The sequence below is a fragment of the Sinocyclocheilus anshuiensis genome, unplaced genomic scaffold (genome assembly GCF_001515605.1).
Source record: "Sinocyclocheilus anshuiensis isolate Anshui unplaced genomic scaffold, SAMN03320099.WGS_v1.1 scaffold1238, whole genome shotgun sequence".
Taxonomy (NCBI): Eukaryota; Metazoa; Chordata; class Actinopteri; order Cypriniformes; family Cyprinidae; genus Sinocyclocheilus; species Sinocyclocheilus anshuiensis.
Window position 1 is genome coordinate 12558 of NW_015557115.1, and position 23763 is coordinate 36320.

The 23763-nt window shown below is 38.5% G+C and overlaps 1 protein-coding gene across 1 annotated transcript in view; it reads right to left on the reverse strand.

Moving 5' to 3' along the window:
* Positions 1-235: 235 nt before the first annotated feature.
* The window catches only part of traf3ip2a (TRAF3 interacting protein 2a), a 42706-nt gene continuing 19178 nt past the window's right edge, over positions 236-23763 (reverse strand). Inside the window, exons 3-9 of the mRNA XM_016472756.1 lie at positions 20150-20249; positions 14499-14668; positions 14335-14423; positions 14179-14247; positions 1582-1686; positions 1184-1258; positions 236-1036 (exon numbers count right to left, since the gene is read on the reverse strand). Of these exons, the coding sequence (XP_016328242.1) occupies positions 890-1036; positions 1184-1258; positions 1582-1686; positions 14179-14247; positions 14335-14423; positions 14499-14668; positions 20150-20249 (755 nt within the window). The 3' untranslated portion in view covers positions 236-889. The remainder of the gene's footprint in view (positions 1037-1183; positions 1259-1581; positions 1687-14178; positions 14248-14334; positions 14424-14498; positions 14669-20149; positions 20250-23763) is intronic.

A 23763-nucleotide genomic window follows, 5' to 3' on the forward strand; every position in this document is an offset into this window, starting at 1 on the left:
TACACAAAAACGTGACAAACATTATTAATAAGTGCAAGCTCCACTATTTATACTGCATGTGCAAACTAATTCTCGCTGGTAAAGAAGCTTTAAGACGTGTGCTTTCTTTCACTTTCTTTGCTTAAACTCACTAGCCTACTCTTGCTGTGTATGCTCTAACATACTGTATACTTATGTATAAAAACCACTAACACATTAGAATTGTCTTTCTGCATTGCAAATAAGAACTCTCTTCAAAAGTGAGAACCATTTTTAATAAGTGCAACACTTTACATAGCATATACAAAGTAACTACCGCTGGGAAAGGAGCTTTACAGTATATGTATGCTTGCATTCACTTTATTCACCTAAATTACACATCAAATTTTGCTGAGAAATTACCCCCAAAAGAAAATTTAAAGTAATTATTGTGTTAAATGAGAAAAGCATATCAAATAGACATTACAAAAGTAGCTTTTTTCACAAGCCGCTTCTGAGTTGGTATTGAGATTAATTTACAGACCATTTATTGTAGCTCCAAAACAGTTTACAACTATTAACCTGTAGTTGTTGTGAAGTGCTTCTAGAGTATTAATGCAGTGGGTTTATGGGTTAATCTGACAAACCACGTTGGGGTTACCTTTCATCCCAAAATCAAATGAATGAAATAGAAAGAAAATGTAGAATAAAATAAAAATCAGCTACGAGAAATCACTATTGAGAATAATACGATTTTTTTTTAATATTTGGAGGGACAATGTTCATACTTCTCATCAAAAAATAAATAAATCAAGAAATGATGGTCCTAAAAGAAAACAAAATATATATTTGAACAAAATATAATTTTCTTATCTTTTCTTTTGATTTTGAGGTGAAATGTGAACTAGACATGATTTCACAAGATTCACTTTTACAGGGGTTTGATAGTGAGCATCAGCTCTTTGCCCAGAGGAGGGACAATGTATTTTTCCTCCCTGAGTAAACGCAGTAACAGGTCCTTAGCATCCTCAGGCCACCTGTACAGACGTGTGCTCTGTAGCCAGAGTGGAACATGACTCTGCCAGAAAAAAAGCAACAGATTTTAAACTAATAATATTCTTCATACATACTGTACATATTTATGTATTTAATTTCCTTACTAAACATGTCTCACATCCCATGCCCTCAGCAGAGTTTTTTTTTTCTTCTTTTTTTGGTGACTTACTTGGTTAGCACTGGGAAACAGCACTGGTACCAATCTGAAGTTTAGACATCTCTGCAGAATGAATTCATTTTGGATCTGAAAAAAGGAAACAATCAAAAACATGCACCGCTAACCCAAAGGAGAAGTAGATCTATACATAGTGGGTATCAAAACCTACACAACACTGTTAAAATTGCCATTTTTGGAGTTATCAGTTTTAGACATAATACATTTGAAGTGTGTTAGAGATATTGGCTCAGAATAATTAAAACAATGTGACATAGTTATAACTTCATCAACAGCATTCCCTGATGGTAAAATGCTGTATCTTATAAGATCAACCTTATCAAAACATTTAAAGAAGCTTTTACACAGATCTCTACAAGGATGAGAAGAGACAGCTGTCAGACAGGTCTCACCTGAGTGTGTATGTACTTGGTGTGTAGTCCATGTTGATCAGATCCATCTCCCTCAACATCTGTCTTATACTTTGGACTGATCACTACAATGATTAACACTGACTTCTGCAAAACAAATTGATCAGATTCCAGTAGAAAGCACAGAATATAAACAAAAACGAACTGGTCAATTTTGCTTAAAAAGTACCTGTTTATAGAACGGATATCTACAGACAAATTACAACCGTGCTAATTTTCATAACAGCACTCCTGCACATGATATTGCTCAGTTTAACTTCAGCTCACGACTGTGAAAGCTATATTCAGTGTTGTTCAAGAAATCAATTTCAAATAACATTGTCATGGTCAGTTGCAGTGAAGGAGAAATGTAGCTCATTCTAGTTGCAGCAGTTTTATTAAAACTCAAAAAGATAATCCAAAAAGACAAGAATGATTTTGGTTAAACTAACCAAACTAACCAAAACGATGACAACAGAAAATGAACAACAGAAACTGAGGGCTATTTATACACACAAAGGAACAAACAACCAATGAGTAACCTAAGAAACTAACCAGTTGCGGGAAAATGAGGACAAAAACTAGGACAACCAAACTAGCCCAGCCGGAGCCGAAGGGGTGAAGGGACAAGCCACAACTCTCCAATGCAGAGACGGAGGGACGAAGATGCCTGGTGGAATCAGAAGAGGGACGACGGCCCATGGTGGAGCTGAGGGAACAAGGTGCCAAGGTGGAGCCGACTGGACGACGGGCCGAGGTGGAGCAATGGGTTCAGAGCTAATGGGTCAACTCTCCAGGGCGGATCGGAAGCACTATCTCTGTTTCCCAGTCCTCAGTATCCAGTTCCACTCTCTGGCATGGATGTTAGATCTGGTCAGACATGACTACTGGCTCAGGGACGAACATGGCTTCTGACATGTCTCGGGCTCTAGCTCCCTCTTTAACATAGCCTAAACAATTGTTACTACTTTTTTTTTTTTTTCCAGTGAGAGATAAATGCTTAACGTAAAACTTCGCGCGCTGTGTTCATATTCTGGGCTCTTCAGCAGTTTGATCTTTTAATATCACTGTCGTAATGCGTAGCTAAGCCAGTTAAGTGTAAAAATATGCAGTTCGATCACAGTGTGATTGTCTTGGAGGTATAGCCTAGTGTTTATGACAAGTGAAATGTGAGAGAAAATTGATTTTCCCTGGTTGCTGTTTTAGAACATGATTAAGCCGCATTAAGAGTTTTTCACAGGCTTTTCCACTGCACTACCTTCACGCTCGTGTCTCGTGTCGTTTGCAGTTTCTCGAGAATGACACGGCATTCTAAAAACGCGCTCAAGTCAAAAGAGTTTTTTTTTTCCAAATTCCATTGCCGCATCTTGTGTTTTTCAAAGCAAAAGCACGTTCTATGTGCTTTGTGAATGCCTTTTAGAATGTCCTGCGAAGGGGCCCTCCAAAGAGGCGGGGACCCCACGCACCGTTTCAGAATGGAAGGTTTGTCAAACATGAGAAAGCAGGGTAAGTCAAGCCCGTTTCTGAAAGAGAGGTAACTTATACTCAGAGTCAGTTACCATGGTAACTTACTCTGTGAACCTAACCTGGGGTGCATTTCCTAAAAGCAACTATGGTCGCAAGTTCCATCGCAGGTTTTCTTCGTTAAACCCAGAGTTTCTTTCGGTCTCCTCCCCCTTTTTAAAGTGTAAGCGATGTTTAAACACCTCATTCATTCATTTGAGATTCTGTGAGATTCAAGCCGGTTCTGTGATCAGTAGTAAATCTTTTGTTTATTCAGCAACCACTATCCACAAGTTTCCTACGCCCCATGAGGCCTTGCGTCAAAAGTGGGAGCGTCTTCCGGTTTGAAGTAAACAAGCAGGACGTGATACTCATTCATTCAACAGTTGACAGTCAGTCATTCAAGATTCAGCGATCCAAACTTGCTAATGATGTGGGAACACAACTTCAACTAACTTAAAAAGGGTGAAATAACAGTACCTTTACCCTCTGTGGTAATGGCCTCGTATCACATACAGTAGCATTTTTAGCTATTTTGTAGATTCTGTAACTTAGCCTGTTATGGTAAGGCGATGAACAATTTGAAAAGCTCAGAGGCGTTTCAGTATCTACACAGTGATAAAGTCGGTCAGGTGTTATTTAAGGATGTCGGAAAAAACCTAATGATTTTAAAAGCGGACATTGAGCCGATCTAGAGCCTACACATGTCACAATCATATAAGGCTTGGGTGCTAGCATCAGTGACAGATAGCATCATGTATTGCAGGGCCAGGACGCTATGCAGCAGCACTTTTGTGGAAGGTCAGTAAAGTAAGGACAATTAAGGGCACGAAAGTTGTTTATTGTATTGTGATATTATTAAGTAACTAATAAATGCACTAAACTGAAATGTTTACTGTGTGTCATTCATGTTCTGCATATGTTGCTTCACAGTAGCCTTCACTTAAAATCTTTAGTCTAAGATTTTTGGATGATAAAATTAGCACACAAAGTACTTGGGATGCACCAAAACCGAAAATTCTGGATGTAAACCGAAACTGAAAATGCTTCGTAATAATGAATTATTTTATTAAATAATATAAAGTAATTTTGTAAGACTTTTAATGAAAGCAACGCAAAAATTTGGACAGAAAATATATTAATATTAAATATCAATATATTATTTTTATTCAGTATTATCAGAGCATGTGAGCAGAGCATAGCGGGGAGCAGATCAGTGAATGAGAGGGTAGCGTTGCCCAAGGATAGCTCTACTAAACGATGTTACATGTTACACACAGTAGCGCTATTGAAAAGAGGAACAAGTTTACTACATAGAAATTTCCTGCCAGCGCGTTGAGCGGACTTTGCTTTTCCAGTGAGCATGAGCGGTACATGAGCGGCACGCACATTCATAGAGTGGAATATTGAGCAGAGTGTCACAGTAACGGCGGCTAGAGGGAGAGAGAAACCTGCGCTAAACACCTGTGCTAAACACTGCTCTAAACGGCCATATATTCTCGGCCGTTTTTCTCTTTCGGCCGAAAACCGAAAGTGGCATTTTCAGCTGTCGAAATTTCGGTGCATCCATATAAAATGCCATTCGTATACTACTTCCGCCGCCTCACCGGAAGTTGTACCCACGTTCGTTTTTACAGTAGCGCCCCCGGAAACAGGTGGATAGGGATTTCCTGGATTTCTTTTGTGGGGTGTATTTGTAGTTTCAGCGCGAGAGCGCCCTCTGGCCTTCGGATGGAGATTTACTACTGATCACAGAACCGTGCTTCACTGAAAGATACGCATGACAATCGCAACTTTTGCCTAATTGCTATTTATCGCCTTTGCGATTTAATTTCGATTAATCGTGTAGCCCTAGTTTAAGGCAAAAAAAACACATTATTTTTTCACATACTGTACATTATTGTTGCTCCTCTATGCCCCGCCTTTCTGAAACGCGTTGGTTTTTACAAAGTTCATCGTTCTGAAAAGCGCAGTGTGCCCTGATTGGCCAGCTATCTAGTGCGTTGTGATTGGCTGAATACCTCAAACGTGTGACGGAAATGTTACGCCCCTTACCAGGTTCAGGAAACTTTCCTCCATAAAATGCACTGCACACACTCGAATATTTGGGTTGTACGGTTCTGGAAAAGTGTTGTAAATACAACTTAACCACTGATTTCTAGTTGTGTCCTCATTGGAAGTCAAAACAAAGTAGTTTGGCTTTCGCAACTAAACAGACAGTGTCTCCACGACATGGTGGCAGTGGCAACAATACTACAGCGAAAATAAAAGTTACGCCTTCTTTATTTGCGTATACGTTTTGTGCGGTGTTATGCAATTCTTCCCACACAGTGACATAGATATGTGGGGGCATGTTTGAACGATGTGTTTTAGGAAGGTGTGGCTGAGTGTTCACTTTTATAAAGAATATCTCTTTGGGTTTAAGACTTTAATCTGTGTGACTTTACGGATCTTCTGTATGCATTGATCATAAGCGTCTGCCAGATGGAAGTGTGGCAAACAAGTGGTGACCAGGGTGAGTGCAGTTCTTGATAATGCTGCGGGCCTTTCTCAAGCAGCGTGTTTGATAGATGTCCTGTAAGGCCAGGAGTTTGTGTCCAGTAATGAGCTCTGCTGTTCTCACCACTCTCTGAAGAGCTTTTCGGTCGGAAGAAGAGCAGTTGCCGTACCATACAGTGATGCAGCCGGTCAGAATGCTCTCTATAGTGCAGCGGAAGAAGTTTGACATGATGTCAGAGGAGATGCCAAACCTCTTCAGCCTCCACAGGAAGTATAGACACTGACGGGCTGTTCTCACTATGATCTCTGAGTGTGGGCTTCCAGAAAGTTCCTCAGAGATGTGAATGCCAAGGAACTTGTAGCTCCTGACTCTCTCTACTTCCTCTCCATTGATGTGAATGGGAACGTGACCATCTCTCCGTGACTTCCTGTAATCCATGATCATCTCCTTGGTCTTGCTGACATTTAGAGAGAGATTGTTTTTAGCACACCATACTGTGAGAGCATTAACTTCATATCTGTAGGATGTCTCATCGCCATTAGTGATAAGTCCTAGGATAGTTGTATAGTCAGCAAATTTGACGATGATGTTGGTGCTGTACTTAGCAAAGCAGTCGTAAGTAAACAGCGAGTACAAGAGTGGCCAGAATACATATCCCTGTGGGGCACCAGTGCTGAGTGTGAGTGCAGAGGATGTGTGGTTGCCAATTCTGACCACCTGGGGTCTGCCGGTCAGGAAGTCCAGGACCCAGTTACATAAGTGACTGTTGAAACCTAGATCCTTCAGTTTGGCTATAAGTTTGGTAGGGATGATGGTGTTGAATGCAAAGCTGCAATCAATAAACAGCATCTGCACATATGTGCCTCTTCCCTCCAAGTGTTTCAGGGCAGAGTGAATAGCCATTGCACTGGCGTCGTCAGTGGATCTGTTAGTCCGGTAAGCAAATTGGAATGGGTCCAGGGTGTCAGGTAGAGAGGAGCAGATGTGGGATTTGACTGAACGTTCAAAGCACTTCATGATGACTGATGTGGGGCGGTAGTCATTCAGGGATGGAATGATGGTGGTCTGCTTGAAGCATGTGGGGATCACTGTCAATCTCAAGGAGAGGTTGAAGATGTTGGTGAAGTCATCTGCTAACTGGACAGCACAGGATCTCAGGACATGTCCGTGGATGCCATCCGGACCTGGTGCCTTCCGTCCGTTGACTCTCTTGAAGGCCCTACTCACTGTACAACTCACCGGTGTGGTTAGAACCAGAGGGCAGGTGTCATGCTCAGCGGGTATTTTCACAGCAGGGGATGTGTTGCCTGTCTCAAAGCGAGTGTGGAATGTATTGAGCTCATCCGGTAAGGAGGCAGACAAAGACTCATCACTGCTTTTCCTTCCTTTGTAGTCAGTGATATAGCGCAAAATGCTCCACATGCGTTGGGGGTCAGAGACATGATAATCTCACTCCACTCTGTCTCTAAGGTCTCTTTTGGCAGATCTAATAGCTTTTTGAAGGTCATACCTGGACTTCTTGTAAGCAGTTAGATCCCCAGAGTAGAAGGCTGCAGTACGTGCTCTCAGCCTGGCGTGCACCTCGCCATTGACCCATGGTTTCTGGCAGTAGCGAACCGTGACTCTTGAGCCTAGGCCCTCTCCCCCTACCCTCGTCGGGGGAAACACTACCAGCCTAGCTTACGGTGTCCTCTTCTAAAAGTCATCTTTGACAATTCCACCTCTAAAACAAGAGGCTATCCAGCCTTAAGGCGGTCGTACACCGGACGACATGTGCAGCCCTGCACCGTGCCGCACGACGTCTTTAAAATTCCCACACATTGTTTACCATGACTGTATGCACACCGGCGGTGCCACCGGCGACTGTCCGCGGATCCCGACTCCAGACTCCTGTTCATAATCCTGCCGCGCCACAAAATGCCTTAGCGCCACTCACATCATTTTCCATTAAATTACATTATATTTGTCCCAAATTATTGTTAATGTACATAATGACTTCATCCTAGGTTGGAAGATTGTGTATTGTGCATTTTTCAGCAAAACGTTTGTCTTTCTGTGGTTCTAATAAATTCCGTGATTCATTGTGCTATAGATCGCAATTTCTCATCTCGTTTGCTGACGCGATGCGTTCGGTGTGTGATACGTGTTGCACCAGGGCACCACTGTGCTTCTCGTCCGATGTGCGACCACAACAAAACAGCACACCGAGAGTGACTGATATTACCAAAACAAAACAGCTAAATTTAAGTCAAATGCAAATCCTCATTGCAAATGCATCATCACACAATATCTGCACTTCAGCGGGAAAAACGTAGACACTCCCTCCCATCACACAAAACCAACAAATGTAATGCGTTTTAAGATAACACATCATGACAGCGCTGACACAAAACAAATTAGCGACAAACAAGCAGTGTTTATAATAAATAATATTATTATTGTCTCAGCAGCCCAGTAAATGTCCTCACTTACGTTATTTGCGGCTTCCATCATGACGTGAATAATAGCTAGTTAGTTTATCAGCGTTTTTTTTTTTTCCCCGAGAGATCCCCACAGCGAGCGGAACTTGTCATAAAGTTAGTGATAACAAGGACCGCCCATTTAGAGAAAAGATATGATTGGTCAATTTTTGTGTCATTCGAAATTACTCCCCGATTGATTTACTATTGCTTGGCCCTCTGTAATTTAATAGCTGGACCACCAATCACAGAGCCGCAAACGCTAGGCGGAAACATTCTAATATGGAGAAAATGGGCGGTGTTCATAAGTCCATTCACTGAATACAGAGATTTGAAGAGGTTTTTTTTTTTTTTTTTCCAGAGAAGTTGTATTTATTTTATTTTGATGATGTTTGTCAAATTATGAATTGCTTAAATAAAATTAGTAGGGATGTAACGATTCACTCAAGTCACGATTCTATTCTATTCAATTCGATTCGATTCACGATTTATTTTTTTACAAAATGAGATTTAAGAGAAATTATAAATGAAATGTGTCCTTTTATTATTGCTTGGACAAAATGCTGCACGTTTCTTTGTGAAATTGAAATGTAACACTATAATAATATACTAATTTAGCACTTGCATATTATTGCTCTTTTGTTGGTTTTGATTGCTTCTATTGTCCTCATTTGTTAGTCGCTTTGGATAAAAGCGTTTGCTAAATAACAAAATTTAAATATAATGTAAATGCAAATAACAAAACTAAATTGAAATTTTAAAACAAGCCCCAAATCAAATAAATAAGTAACACAAATAAAATAAATCTCTTCATATAAACAAACTAAGACTTTGTCTGTGCTCTTTCCATTTAAAATTAGGCAGGCAACCACTGCATTTGAATCATGATCCAAACAAAGATGCTGCAAACATGCAACATGATCAGTTTTTAATCTAAATTAGATTGTATAATTTCGAAATTTGAAGCAAAAACAGAATAGTTTGACTTCAGTTTTGTGAAACTATACATAAAAAATATCTGCATGAAACAGCAACAGCGGACCAGCTGAACGAGACGCAGATTCACTCTCTGCCAGCAGGTGGTGCTTAAAGCGTTTCCTTGGTTTCCGCTGTAAACAAAGCAGCGCTGCACTTATGAACTTTAAAGGAGTCATATGATGCGATTTCAAGTTTTGCTTTCTCTTTGAAGTGTTACAAGCTCTTGGTGCATGAAGAAGATCTGTATGGATTGGTTTTCACCGTGGATGAAGCAGAGTCCAGACCGGGGTCATCACATGTGGTTGCCGCAAGCCCACCGGCCGTTCCTTCGTTGAATCCTCCGGCCGCACCGGTCTCAAGCCCGCCCGCCACTGCTCACTCTAGCCGCCGGCCTCCGCTCACTTTCGTTGTGAAAGTGAAACTGCTTTGTTTGGTCTTCCAAAAGAGGACACGACTACAAATCAGTGGTTAAGTTGTATTTACAACACTACCCCTAATTAAATCGCGATTTATTTAGCATCTCAACCGATTTGAATAGTCACATATTTCAATCGATTTTCAACCGGCTCGCGGTTAATCGTTACATCCCTACAAATTTTTAATAATTATTTTTTATTAAAAATATTATATTTTAAAATTTTTAAATATTTAAAAAAATTGTATATATTGTTTTTACAATAAGTTAGGCCTAGAGGGCCCTGACTGTTCCCCACTGGTTTATGATTTGGAAATGATTTAACATTAACAGATGGGACAACATCCTCCGTGCATTTGTTGATGTAGCATATCACACAGTCTGTGTATTCATGTATGATGTCTCCTGCTGCATCTTGAAATATTTGCCAGTCTGTGGATTCAAAGCAGTCCTGCAGTCTGGAGATGGCATCTTCACTCCATTTGTGAACTGTTCTACAAACCGTTTTTTCCTGTTTGAGACATTGTCTGTAGGCTGGTAACAGCAGTATGCTAATGTGGTCACCTTTGCTGAATGCTGGTCGGGGGAGTTGTTTGTAACTGTCCTTTAGTGTTGAATAGCAGTGATCTAATGTCTGATCGCCTCGTGTGGGGAAATTTATGATGGTAAGTTAACCTTTCTTTCTGGAATACACCCCAGAACATGACACACAACTAATTAATCACCTGAACTTAGTTTTTTCTTGTTTTAAAATGCAACTAAGGCTATGTTCACACTACAAGCATTAGTGCTCAATTCAGATTTTTTTTGCTTAGATCTGATTTTTTATATGGCTGTTCACGTTATCATTTTTAAATGTGACGAATATCAGATTCCAATGTGAATGAATAACAGTGCTGAACTGGGGTGTATTCCAGAAAGCAAGATTAATTTACCGTCACATATACCCTGAACTCTCGGTTGATTAACCCAAACCTTGCTTACGACAACTATATAGATATAAAGATAGTAAACTAACCCTGAAACAGAACCTACTCCGGAGCAGGTTATGTTCAGGGAATAAGTTGCTATGGCTACTTACAAACCCTGAAAGTTACCTCCGTTTTTGGAACCAAAAGCTGGGGTTATCTGCTTACTTACTCCCAAACATACCTGGTTATGTCACATAATCTGCTTACTGGAATACGCCCCAGGAGTGAGTTCAGTCAACTCAGAGTATGTTCACGGTTAACACACAAGACATTCTCAACAGAGCCACGAATTGACGAGTCACGCCCACAGGAGACTCGTCAATAGGTCACGCATGCACTGATAGCTCTGAAGTAAACTAACCCTGAAACAGAACTTCCGGAGCAGGTTATGTTCAGAGAATAAGTTTCTATGGCTATTTGCCTACCCTGAAAGTTATCTCCATTTTTGGAACCGAATGCTGAGTTTATCCGCTTACTTACCCTTAAACATACCTGGGTATGTCACATAACCTGCTTTCTGGAATACCGTCCAAAGATTAATTTACCGTCACATATACCCTGAACTCTCGGTTGATTAACCCAAACCTTGCTTACTTGAGGTATGATGGTTCCAGAAACGCATCCTGGAGTAAGTTCAGTCAACTCAGAGTATGTTCACTGTTAACACACAAGACATCCTCAACAGAGCGACAAATCGACAAGTCACCATGGAAACCGACGCTAAGAAAAAGCGCGCCAAGCATCTTTCTTCTTCTTTTGTTCACTGTTCATTTACATAGTGCATATCACCACCTAATTTTTTTTTTGTTAAATCTTTTAATCACTGAGAATAAAAATTATATTGTTTGTTTGATGCTAATTATATAAGAAATATCACATATGTATTTTTATTATAGAAATACATTATAGAAAATGCAGATCCATGTGTGAGATGACAATAAAATGTAATAAATATATTAGAATAAAATAAACATTACTTTGTTATAATAGCGTTTTATAATCAATATACAGTATATCAACAACTATTATATATGACAATAAAATAAATATAATAACATATTAGAATAATATAATATTACCTTATATATTACTTATAATAGTGCTTTATAATTAACATATCAGACAACTATATAGATATAAAGATAGTAAACTAACCCTGAAACAGAACCTACTCCGGAGCAGGTTATGTTCAGGGAATAAGTTGCTATGGCTACTTACAAACCCTGAAAGTTACCTCCGTTTTTGGAACCAAAAGCTGGGGTTATCTGCTTACTTACTCCCAAACATACCTGGTTATGTCACATAATCTGCTTACTGGAATACGCCCCAGGAGTGAGTTCAGTCAACTCAGAGTATGTTCACGGTTAACACACAAGACATTCTCAACAGAGCCACGAATTGACGAGTCACTATGGAAACAGACGGTAAGACAAAGCACACCATGCTGGTCAATGGCTATTTACAAACCTAGTGCATATTGCCACCTAATTGGTTGTGCAATCATTTTTCAAACTTTTCGTTTCATCTTTAATCACTGAGAAAAATAATTATATTGTTTGTTTGATGTTGATTAATAAGACATATGATAATGAATTTTTATTATAGAAATACATTGTAGAAGATGCCCTGTTGTAAAAAGAAAAAAACAAAAACATTTGAATGCAGATCCATGTGTGAGATGACAATAAATATAATAAATATCTTAGAATAAATACATCTTGTTATAATAGTGCTTTATTAATATCGACAAACTTAAATATTACCTTATATATTATAGTGCTTATATATATATATATATATATATATATATAAATAAATATATGTGAACAAAATAAAAACAGAAATTCACGGAATAATGACGAATGTCAATCAAGAGTGATGTAAAAGTTGCATGAACTCTGATATGATCGTTCAGACTGCGGTCACATTGCAAAACATCTGACCTAAATCAGATTTAAGACCACATATGAAAGTGGCCCAAATCAGAAATGAAAAGATCAGTGGCCTATATCACGAAGCCGGTTTCAGTTTTTATCCAGGTAAGTTTGCGTTTAGTTTGAGTTTAGTTTTTGGGCTCAAGAAGGTGGGTTGGTTTTGAGCGGGTTTCGTCAACACGGCTACAGTTAGAAATCGCAAACCCAAATTGGACCAATCAGCTGTGAGCAAAGTGACATATCTGATGCAATAAAGCCACTCCTCCATCTCTCGCTTCAAATTAAAGCAGTTTAGAGGCAAATAATTTTAGAGACAAAATTGCTAGACTTTTGCGGCTATGTATTTATTATATTTATATATTGTATAAATTATAATTGTTTATAACTCATATATTAATATAATTATTATATGAAGTGGCAATACATTTTAAGCTTTGCATTTAAATTAATTTAAATATATATACATATAAGCTTTAATATATGCAACTTTTAAAATGACTAAATTTATGTTTTCCATTTGAGCCCTGTGTGAAACTACATAATTAAATTCAGTCGATTCATTTGCATAGTCATTTTTCTTTCTGCTGCCTTCTCAAACTTTTGCTGCAGCAGCAGTGTTTATTCCTGCCTTGTAAATGCATTTAAATTCATTACATTTTTAATTACGACATCTCTTAGTCTTCAGCAAAAAAGTGAACTCTTGCGAGAAGTTTAATCAAACTGACGCTTTGCTGACGCTCTCCACATGTGCCATGTGATTGGCTGTTTCCTGCATGTGTCACACTTTCAGGTGCACGCACTCTGGAGTTCATCACAAACTCTGGATCAAACTCTGAGCTGACTGAGAACATTTATATCGAGCTTTGTGAGCCCGCTGAACCTATTCTAAACAGGTTGGATTTGTTTGGTTTTGTCAACTCTAAACTTACTCCTAAACTCTGAGTTTGTTCATCTTGCTTCATGCTACAGGCCACAGATCCCATGTGGTTTGTGCGGTTCACACTGTCATGAAATAAAAGGGTCTGAGTCACATATTGTAATTTTTATGTTCCATTCTCTTTGGTTTTGTTCTAGTTTTACTTGTTTGACCTAGTTTCCTTTGTTTCTCTTTCCCGCCACTAGTTTGTTACCTTAGTTACTCATTAATTTGATTAGTGTCTGCACCCGTTTGATTGGTTTGTTTCAGTGCATTTAATTCCGGTGTTTTCTTTTGTTCATTGTCAATTCTTGCATGTAACTCAGTTGTTCTGTTCCTGTTTTCAGTTTGTTTAAATAAAACTAAATTGCTGCATTTAGATCCTCACCCCATCCTTATTTTTCAACTGGTTTGTAACACATAAGGGCAAAAATTGGATTTGGGCCACATTTTCCTGCAGTGTGAACGTAGCCTAAAGTGCCCAGAGATAATATGGGGGGAAAAAAGTCAAAGGTAGGGAGACCATACGTCCTCTTTTTTCCCCCCCCAGACACGTCCTGTCCAGGATTTCTATATTGCCTAAAGTGTCCGATTGTTGTTTGACATCAAAGTACCATGAGAGCTATAGAGAGCAGATGGCTCCTTATGCTTTTGAATCGCTCTCATGGTACTTTGATGTCATTCACCAATCGGTCTGCACAGAGCTTCTTCAAGTTGAACACACCTAATGTTTTAACTGATGTTGTCATGTTGATTGACCAAGATGGTCAAACAAAGAGAGCAATGTCCTGATAGTATCCCAAATTCACAGTATTTAATTATTCCTGAATTACCTATGGATGCTTGAAATATTTACATATTACACACATACCCTTTTAAAAAAACTATTTTTCTGCTCTGTTACAACAACACATATTTTCTTACATTTTTTAAAAAACTGTCCATCCATTTGTTGATGTCCATTTGTCTAACTCTGTCTTCAAATATATCAATCTGAAAAAAAAAGAGATTTCTTTGTTTAATATATCTATTATACACATGACAAACAATAAATGTTTTATGAAAAGTAGGCATTCTTACAGCCGGTCTGAATCCCTGATTAATCAAAAAATTCACAAAGGGCATCAACTCTGCTGCAGTGTCCACAGAATAGGTTATGAAAATGTCTCCTATAAATCATGAAAATTACATAGGTTGTCAGAGTTCATGGAGATCTAAAAAACTGTTTTTGAAGCATCACTTACTGCAGTCATCAGGAAGACTAATGTTGCGTCTCAGTGTTTGAGGGTGGCCGACAGCAGCTGGTTGGGAAGGCTGGACACACACTTCTGACATGAGCTCTCTCACAGGGGCTGTGCTCTGACGGGATGTGACTTGAGGGGGCCTCACAACTGCCACTTGTCTAGAGATGGGCCTCCAAAGGGGAAGCAAAGCATTTATATATTTAGGGTAATACAGTTCAGTGTGTGTCATAACAACCGCACCTACGTATGCAAATACTATTCAATAATGGATATGATAATCAATAAAACTTTAATATAAAAAGTATTACTTTAAGCATATTTAAAGTCTAGCACTCTCTATTCTAATTCTAAGAAAAAAAAGCACTTGACCCCCAACACTTACACTCTATTCTTTTTCCATTCTTACTACGTTTTTCTTTTAATTTATTATAAAAAAAAAAAAAACTTGCTACGTGTACTGCGTTAGACTAACAGAGACTTGTCACTCACATATTATTGCCCTTTTGTTGATTTCGATTGCTTCTATTGTCCTCATTTGTAAGTCGCTTTGGATAAAAGCATCTGCTAAATGACTACATGTAAATGTAAATGTAATTTTAAAGCAAAATCTCTTTGGTCCCCACACACCCAGAGCACTTTCTCTTTGAACTGTTGCCCTCAGGTCGGCGCTCCAGAGCACTGAGCACCAAAACAGCCAGGCACCAGAACAGCTTTTTCCGTCAGGCTATATTCATTCTAAGCAAATAAAACTGTACATTGTCTCTCATAGCTGTATATTTGTAGATAACATCTCAGAATTGTACATCTGTGAATAACATCTTAAAACTATATATCTTTAAATAGCATAAGTACATTAATAAATCTTTTCTATATTTTTATTACAGTATTGTATTATATGTATTTATTTATTTTTTTAATCTTTTTACTATTCTGCTTTGGGTTTCATAAACTTGTCTCTGTAAATTTACATGAATTTAAAATGTATCTGATTTCTTGTGTGATGATGATCACAAGACCAGCAAAGTATGGGACATTTGAGGAACTAGTCAGCCTACAGCTAACTCATTCAATTTGATTGCATTTAACACAGTTTTTAACACAGTTTAACACAGTTCTGGGGCAGGGCTATGGTCTAAAGGGATAGTTCTATGGTCTTAAAGGGATAGTTCACCCAAAAATGAAAATTCTGTCAATTACTCACCCACATGTTCCAAACCCGTAAGATCTTTGTTCATCTTCGTAACACAAATTAAGATATTTTTGATGAAATCTGAGAGCTTTCTGACCCTGCATAGACAGCAATGGAACTACCACATTCAAGGTCCAGAAAGGTAGTAAGGACATCGTTAAAATAGACCATGTGACATCAGTGGTTCAATTGTAATTTTATGAAGCTACGAGAATACTTCGTGCACAAAGAAAACAAAAATAACCACTTCATTCAACAGTTCTTCTCTTCCGTGTCAGTCTCTGCCGCCATTCATGAGAGTACCATGACGCACGCATGTGGTGCTGCTGATGCAGAAGCCAGCATTCTCATATAAAACCCGGATGTGCTGCGGCTTGTTTACAAGCAGAGGAATGAACACGCATGCGTCGTGGTACTGTCGTGAATGCGTGTCGAAGTCTGAAGCGGAAGAGAACAAAATGGTTGAATAAAGTCGTTATTTTTGTTTTATTTGTGCACAAGTATTCTCGTAGCTTCATTAAATAAGGTTGAACCACTGATGTCACATAGATTATTTTAACAATGTCCTTACAACATTTCTGGGCCTTGAACGTGGTAGTTCCATTGCTGTCTACAAGTCATGGCCAAAAGTTTTGGCAGTGACATAAATTTTGTGTTTTGCAAAGTTTGCTGCTTCAGTATTTGTAGATTATTTTTCCACATGTTTCTATGGTATACTGAAAAACAATGATAAGCATATCATAAGTTTTAAAGGCTTTTATTGGCAAAAAAATATGAGTCAATATTGACAGTGTTGACCCTTGTTCTTCATAACCTGTGCAATTCGCTTTGGCACGCTGGATATTAGCTTCTGGGCCAAATCCTGACTGAGGGCAATCCATTCTTGCCTTATTAGTTCTCGGAGTTGATCACAATTTGTGGGCTTCTGCTTGTCCACTCGCCTTTTGAGGACTGACCACAGGTTCTCGATGGGTAGCGTTCACCTTTTCTTCTCCAAACAATCGATTTTCCAGATGTCCCAAACAGTCGGAAGGGAGCTTCATCAGAAAAAATTACTTTGCACCAGTTTTCTGCTGTCCAATCCTTGTACTTCCCGCAGAATTTCATTTACATTTGAAATTACATTTTTCTTGGAGAGAAGTGGCTTCTTTGCTGCCCTTCTTGACACCAGACCGTTGTCCAAAAGTCTTGGCTTCACTGTGCATACAGATGCTTTCACACCAACCTGCTGCCATTCCTGAGCAAGCTCTGCACTGGTGGTGACACAATTCCGTAGTTGACTTCTCAGGAGGAGAAGGTCCTGGCACTTGCTGGACACTCTGGGACATCCTGAAGACTCCTTCACTGCAGTCGGTCCTCTCTCTTTGAAGTTCTTGATGATCCGGTAAATGGTTCTTTCAGGTACAATATTCTTTGTAGCCATTTCCTTGCATGTGATGCCATTTTGATGCAAAGCGATGATGGCTGCACTTGTTTCTTTGGAGGTAACCATTGCAAACAAGAACACAATGATTGGAAGTGCTTCTTCCATCCTTTTATGGCAATCAGTCCGCTCTTACGATCTAATTAGTATGATAGTGATTTCACCTGACTAGTACTCATTCACACTTTCACATGTGCTGCTGATATGATTAGTCAATTAATGTTAGCTGGTCATTTTGTGTCAGGATCAAAAAACAGTGAAATTTGTTTGTTTTTTTGTGAAAAGTTCATTTTTGGGCCAATGAAGCTTTTAGCAATTATTTAAAATGCATCTGATCACTCTACACAATAATCTAGAGACAATGTGAATGAACACCACAACAGCTTAAGCAGCACACTTTGCAAAACACAAAATTTAAGTCACTGCCAAAACTTTTGGCCATGACTGTATGCAGGGTAAGAAAGCTCTTGGATTTCATCAAACATATCTTAATTTGTGTTACGAAGATGAACGAAGGTGTTACGGATTTCGAACGACATCAGGGGGAGTAATTAATGACAATTGTCATTTTTGGGTGAAATAACCCTTTAACGCCTTATGTATTATGATCACAGAATTAAAAATTGTATGTGTGAATCATAAAACCAAAGACACTTGAAAAAAATATTTACAAAAACATGAAAAAAGGGCTAAATTATCAGAGCTGCAAGCAAAATGTTTCCATTTCCTACAATAATCAATTTTTCCTCACTGTGACATTTTTCATTGCACTTTTATTTTCTCCCTACTGACACTTTGTTCATTGCTCTTAGTTCTTCACTTGTGATTCTAAATGTTATACTTCAATTTTCATGCAGAGTAGGATGGGTTTAATGTCTCTATTGATCCCCTTTTTCTGTATTGACAGTTCTTCCTATCCAATGGACTACTTGCAGTGAGCCTTGTGACTACAGCTCATTTATTTCTGGTTATGTATATTTTCAATGTGCCGTAATCATCTAGTTGACTTAAATGGCTATAAAAATGAGAGTCCGCGGGATGATTTCAAAATCCAGACATTTTCAGAGACAGGAGAAGAATTATTCTGATGATTACAGTGTGCAGAATTTTCCAAACTCAATGGAATGTGAAGTTTTAATCCAGCATAAACCGATCTGATAAAGCAGTGACTGGTAATCATACGTGATTGTTTCACCACAGGGTGTCAGTGCACCAAACTAGTAATCGCGACGCTGCAGTGTATGTGAGATCTGATAAAATCAGAATGAACCTTTATTTATCTGTATTAAATACGTTTAAAAATATATATGTAAATATGTCACTATTCTGTGTAATTTTTAATTCACAATCATTTCACTGTATGCAATGGCAAAATGTGAATATTCAAAGTAGTCGCACTGTCAACACGTTACTGTTAATTTTTTTTTTATGTTTAACAGTTACATTTCTTTAAGGCAGTTACCGCACATTCATTCAACCATTTTAACATTGCTCTTACGAAAATTAGCCATGGTTATACTACAAATAAAACCAAAAAATTGCAATTGTGGTTAAACCATAATAAACCACAAATAAACCTGGGTTTTGCTACACTAACCATAGTTTAATCATGGTGTTTAAAATAGGTTATACAAATGGTAAACTGCAAAAATGGTAAAACCATGGTTATTTTTCGTAAGGGTGTTTATCAGTCAAATTCATTTAAAACTATAAATTCAACAGGTATGAAATATGATCAGTAAGAGAAAAATGCGAAGACAAGCGCTGACCTCGGCAGGTTAGTGGGGAAATATATTTACTTATTATTCAGAATGCATATTTGGAAGAGAAATATATTCATAAGAACATTTCAGCAGGTTGAAGATAATTCATGTTAACACAGAGAATATAACTAATGGTTTAAAAAAAACTGCAAGCCCTAAAATGCAGTAATAATCTGCTTTTTCATGAGAAACGGTCTGTATGTAGGTGCGCTAAACTCTAACTGGAAACTCACGAGCTGTACTCAGTAGAACGCGGACGTAGTTGTGCAAGTAGTCCATTAATCAGTGTGGGGAGTGATGTCACTACTACACGGCTTTGGCTTCCCTGACTTTTAAAAGATATGTTTATGTCTCTGTTATCCCTGTGAGTTATGCGTTATGGCCTAAAGAGCTTTTTTCAAGTTGTTGCACACTTAACTGCACTCAAATCACAATGATGGTGATAGGTGACAGGTCAAAAAATTATGCAATTAACATGCTTGTGGAGTACAAAATCTAAAATTCTACCAACTTTTAAAAAAATAATAAACAAAAAATATGTAAACAATTGCCTAACAATTTTCTAACTCCACCAACTTCTTATGGTTTACAGTGTACTTCTCCCAGTGGTCATTTATTTATACAGTGCCTGATACAATACAGATTGTTTCAAAGCAACTTCACAGTAATAAACAGGAAAATAACAGGGTTTATGTTTGAAAAATGTATCAATTACGAAACAACCTGAATTTCAACTGCAAAGCAACTCTACAGAAGGCAACAGTTTCATTGTTTAGCCCAATTTAGTTTAATGTTGATTCAGTTCAGTTTAATAACTGTCAATGTTGAAAAGTTCATCAATTATGAAAGGCAGCTCTACAGAAGCTGATAATAACAACCTTGTTCAGCTCAGTTTAGTTCAAGTTTTGTTCTCAGCCGATAGTGTCAGTCAAAGGAGTCAAATTGGTAATATTTGTGAATATTAATTGCAAATAATCATTAATTTATCTTATTGTCTGACATCAGATATTGTAACTTCACAAGTTTTTTTTTTTTCAGCTGTTTAAAAAGGTTATTATTTCATAGGAAGGAAGTTTCAAAAGGTCCCAAGTTCTCAAGCTACAGTGTTTTCATAGTACATCAAGCTCTTTAAGAAAAAAAAAAGTTTTGTCAAGATACAGTATGACTGCTTTCATTTTTGTTGTTTAAAAATGGAATTTAAGATTGGTAGTTGGCAAATTGCAAAAAAGAAGAAAAATAAAAAGGTGTATAAAGTTAAGTGTTATGAACATAATACCTTGCATACTCAGGTAGGGGATGATACAGCGGGCAGTTGGGCTGTGGATAATTTGCAGGTTGCTTGTGCCAGTGATATAAAACCTCTGGTGGGTACTCATCTATAAAGATACATTAACATATGATGGTAAACACAGAATTAAATGCATAGTTCAGTTATGACTGCATTATCTGCAGAGGCAACTCATTCAGGCCCACACAGAATCTGTGTGCACAGAGCTGTTTGACCAATGTCTGTGAATAATGATTTGCTGGATAAAACCTGTGTCAAATTTCTGAACAGCCAATAATCTCTAATCCACTACCAAACACTGATTAAACATGTTTAATCACCCAACTGATGAGATTCGACTAGTGCAGACGTTGTAAAACACACTGCAAAAACTGGGCTGACAGATGCTTACTGATGTCGTGGTGTGTCACAGCCATAAGTCAAGACACAGAGACTCCAAAACAGACATTATTGTGGAAGAATATAGCTCAGAATTTATTTCTTGTGTTTGTGTGGTTTTCACTCAGTGTGTCTCATCAACGGAAGCTCCACAACATCAAATCAGATTAAACCTGGTTTATTTCCTGTGCATACAGTACATGCAACTTCATCCATGTCAAAGTTTGTTTCAGACGTCTTAAAGTAATGTTTCTAATTTCTATCAAAGTTTTGGTACATCACTAACGACTTATCTAAAGAAACTTCTGTCTTGAGTTGCTGCGTGGATGAGCACTGATAGAAATGCATTCTCACTGGCTGCATGTATGCCAACCACTGATGAAAGTCAACATTGTGCGATCACGGATGCAGAATATCCCACTACATTTATGTGTTGCATAGCTTATACAGGCTAATAATAATAATAATAATAATAATAAAGCAATCAGTTTGAATCAGAAAACCTCCCCCATCGAAATTCACTTCCTGGACTCAGTCCCCCATGTCCCAGCCCCATTAAGAGTGTAGTACTTTAAGACCAGTTTAACACATTTTATCATACTGAAATCTATTCTAATCTATTGATTCTGATGAAATGGGGGGATATTGTAATTTAAGTGGGGCTGTCAATGTAACAACACAGACAACTTGCAGATGTGCTACGGAAGTGTGTAAGCTAAAGTGGGCATTAATGTGTTGTTGTGGAGGTGTCTACCACAGTGTGACATAAAATAAAGTAAAAAAAAAAAAACATTTTGCGTTTAATCTTGATTTTATTAAACCTGGTGTCTCTGACAGCAGATTGCCATTTTGGCTTGCCAAATCAAAAAGTTAATTAAACATGAATCCTACACCAATTATATTTGGGTCCATAAACCCAAAGAATGGTAGAAAACATGGTAGAGTCATTTTATCATCATGGTTTCTTTTGCCATTTACAGAGCGAGAAATTTTGAGGTCTGAAACTTAAAGGCTTTTTATAGCACAATGACCGCTTCTATGTCAAAAGATCAAAGAAACTTTGATTCCTCATATCATTACCCCTTTAATCATACCAATAACAGGCATACCGTAAAATCCTGGCTGTTTTGCTGGAGAATATCTGCAGGAAATCTCTCCCAGGTCAGAGCGAAGAGGACTAGGCTTTTCTAGACTCTCCTCATCCTCACTCACATGGTTCTGGGTGTGTGAATATATGACAGGGGAACTGCAGCGATTTTGAAGACTGATGCCTGAGAAATCTTCACTCAGATCTTCTATGTGGGCTCTACAGTCTCTCTGAAGGTGTCTTCCTGAACTTTGAGGCAAGTAGAGACTGGGCAAGCCTACAGGGCTCTCCGTGTGTTGTGAATCACTTATGGAAAGTTTGGTGAGGGGACTGACCCTTAAATCTTTAGGAGGAAGGCCATAGCAACCATCTAGATAATCCAATCTACTTACATCACGAACACACATCTCTGGGCTGAATCTATTACTTTTTCCTGTGTCTTTAAGGATGTGTGATTGGCACTGCTGGCATGCAGGCCAGACCAGATTGAGAGAGGACAAGGTCATAGACTCATCAGTCTCTACAGGCATACTAAGATGTGGACAGCAGTCTGAGAAAACAAAACAAGTGGACAAATGGAGAGAGAGAGGTTTGTGGTTGGTGCATTACGGACATAATCAATAATGTCTATACCTTTAGACTGATTCAGATAAATACCTTTTAGAGGCATTAACTTAATAGAAGTAGTACTGCTATATAGTGGTTCTCAACTGGTAGCATCCTTGCCTAAAAATAGGTCATAAGTAGGGATGTAACGATGTACCCTGAGCTGATTGAAAATCGATAAAAATATGTGACGATTCAGGTTGGTTGAGACGAATCACAATAGAGTTGGGGGTGGGGTTTATATTAATGTATCTCTGAAGTGAACTGACTGTATTCAGAAAAGTTTAGATGCTTTTTTTTCATCTTGAATATTAATGTAGTATTTATAAGCACAGAGCTGCTTTGTTTACAGCGGTAACCAGCGTATATTGCCGCTGTTCCATAAGCGCCACGTGTTGTCAGAGAGTGAATTAGCATTCTCATTCAGTCCATCTGCTGTTTCGGTTTCATTTTATGTACTATAATTACTGTATATGTTTTATGTAGTATAGTTTCACAAAGCTCAAGTCAGACCATCCTGTTTTTGTTTCAAAATTCGAAATTATACAATTTAAATAAAAAACTACTCATGCTTCAAGTATGCAACATCTTTGTTTGTATCATGGTTAAAATCAGAGGTGGGGGACTAGAGTCATATGACTTGACTCGAATCAGACTTGTCGCAAATTTTAGGACTTGAGACTTCCTTGACAAATATTCATAAAAGACTTGACTTGACTTTGACTTGATATTCATGACTTGAGACTTGACTCGGACTTGAGTTAAATGACTCGCAATAACTTGTCTTTCGTTCAATAAATATCTGTTTGTTTTTGAACGCACCGCAACCTAACCAAGTGCAGGCAAGCAGAGAGAGCTAATGTAAGATCGTGGACACAGTGTTGGCAACTTAGCAACTTTGTCACTAGATTTAGCGACTTATCAGACCCCTTTAGCGACTTTTTCCAAAAAAGCGCCTAGAGACAAATCTAGCGACTTCTTGGACAAACCTTATTTAGTTCCCTTTCGAGGGAACTTCGAACTGCGTCCTCTAGAGGTCGCTATGGGGAACGCCTTCGGCGTGACAGATGTCTGAAGCATACATCTAAACACGACAATAACATTGGCCGGTGACAGCCCATGACGCAATTACCGGTGCGACCACAGTATAAAAGGGCGCCGGAAGAACGTGTCATCCTCTTCTTCGTCTTCACTGACCGTTTGTTTATTTTAGCGACAAGCTAAGCACGACTAGGAGTGCATGTTCTCTCGCTAGAGTCTTTGCTCTGTTACCCGCAGTTTCACACGGCTCGTGTGTTGGGTGTGTGGTGAAGAGCAAGCGCGTTCGGCTCTCGAGGGAGTTGAATGTGCTCTGCATTCATTGCATAATTCTTGTGAGGGATAGGCATGAATTGAACGCGCTCTCATGATAAGACAGCTTGTGCTCATTGTGATGCATTCGCGGGACTACTGAAGGGGAAGTGAGTGCTTCACAATTTACCCGAGTTTGTAGATAGCGTCTGCATGAGTGCGTTTGCCTCTTGCGGGAATA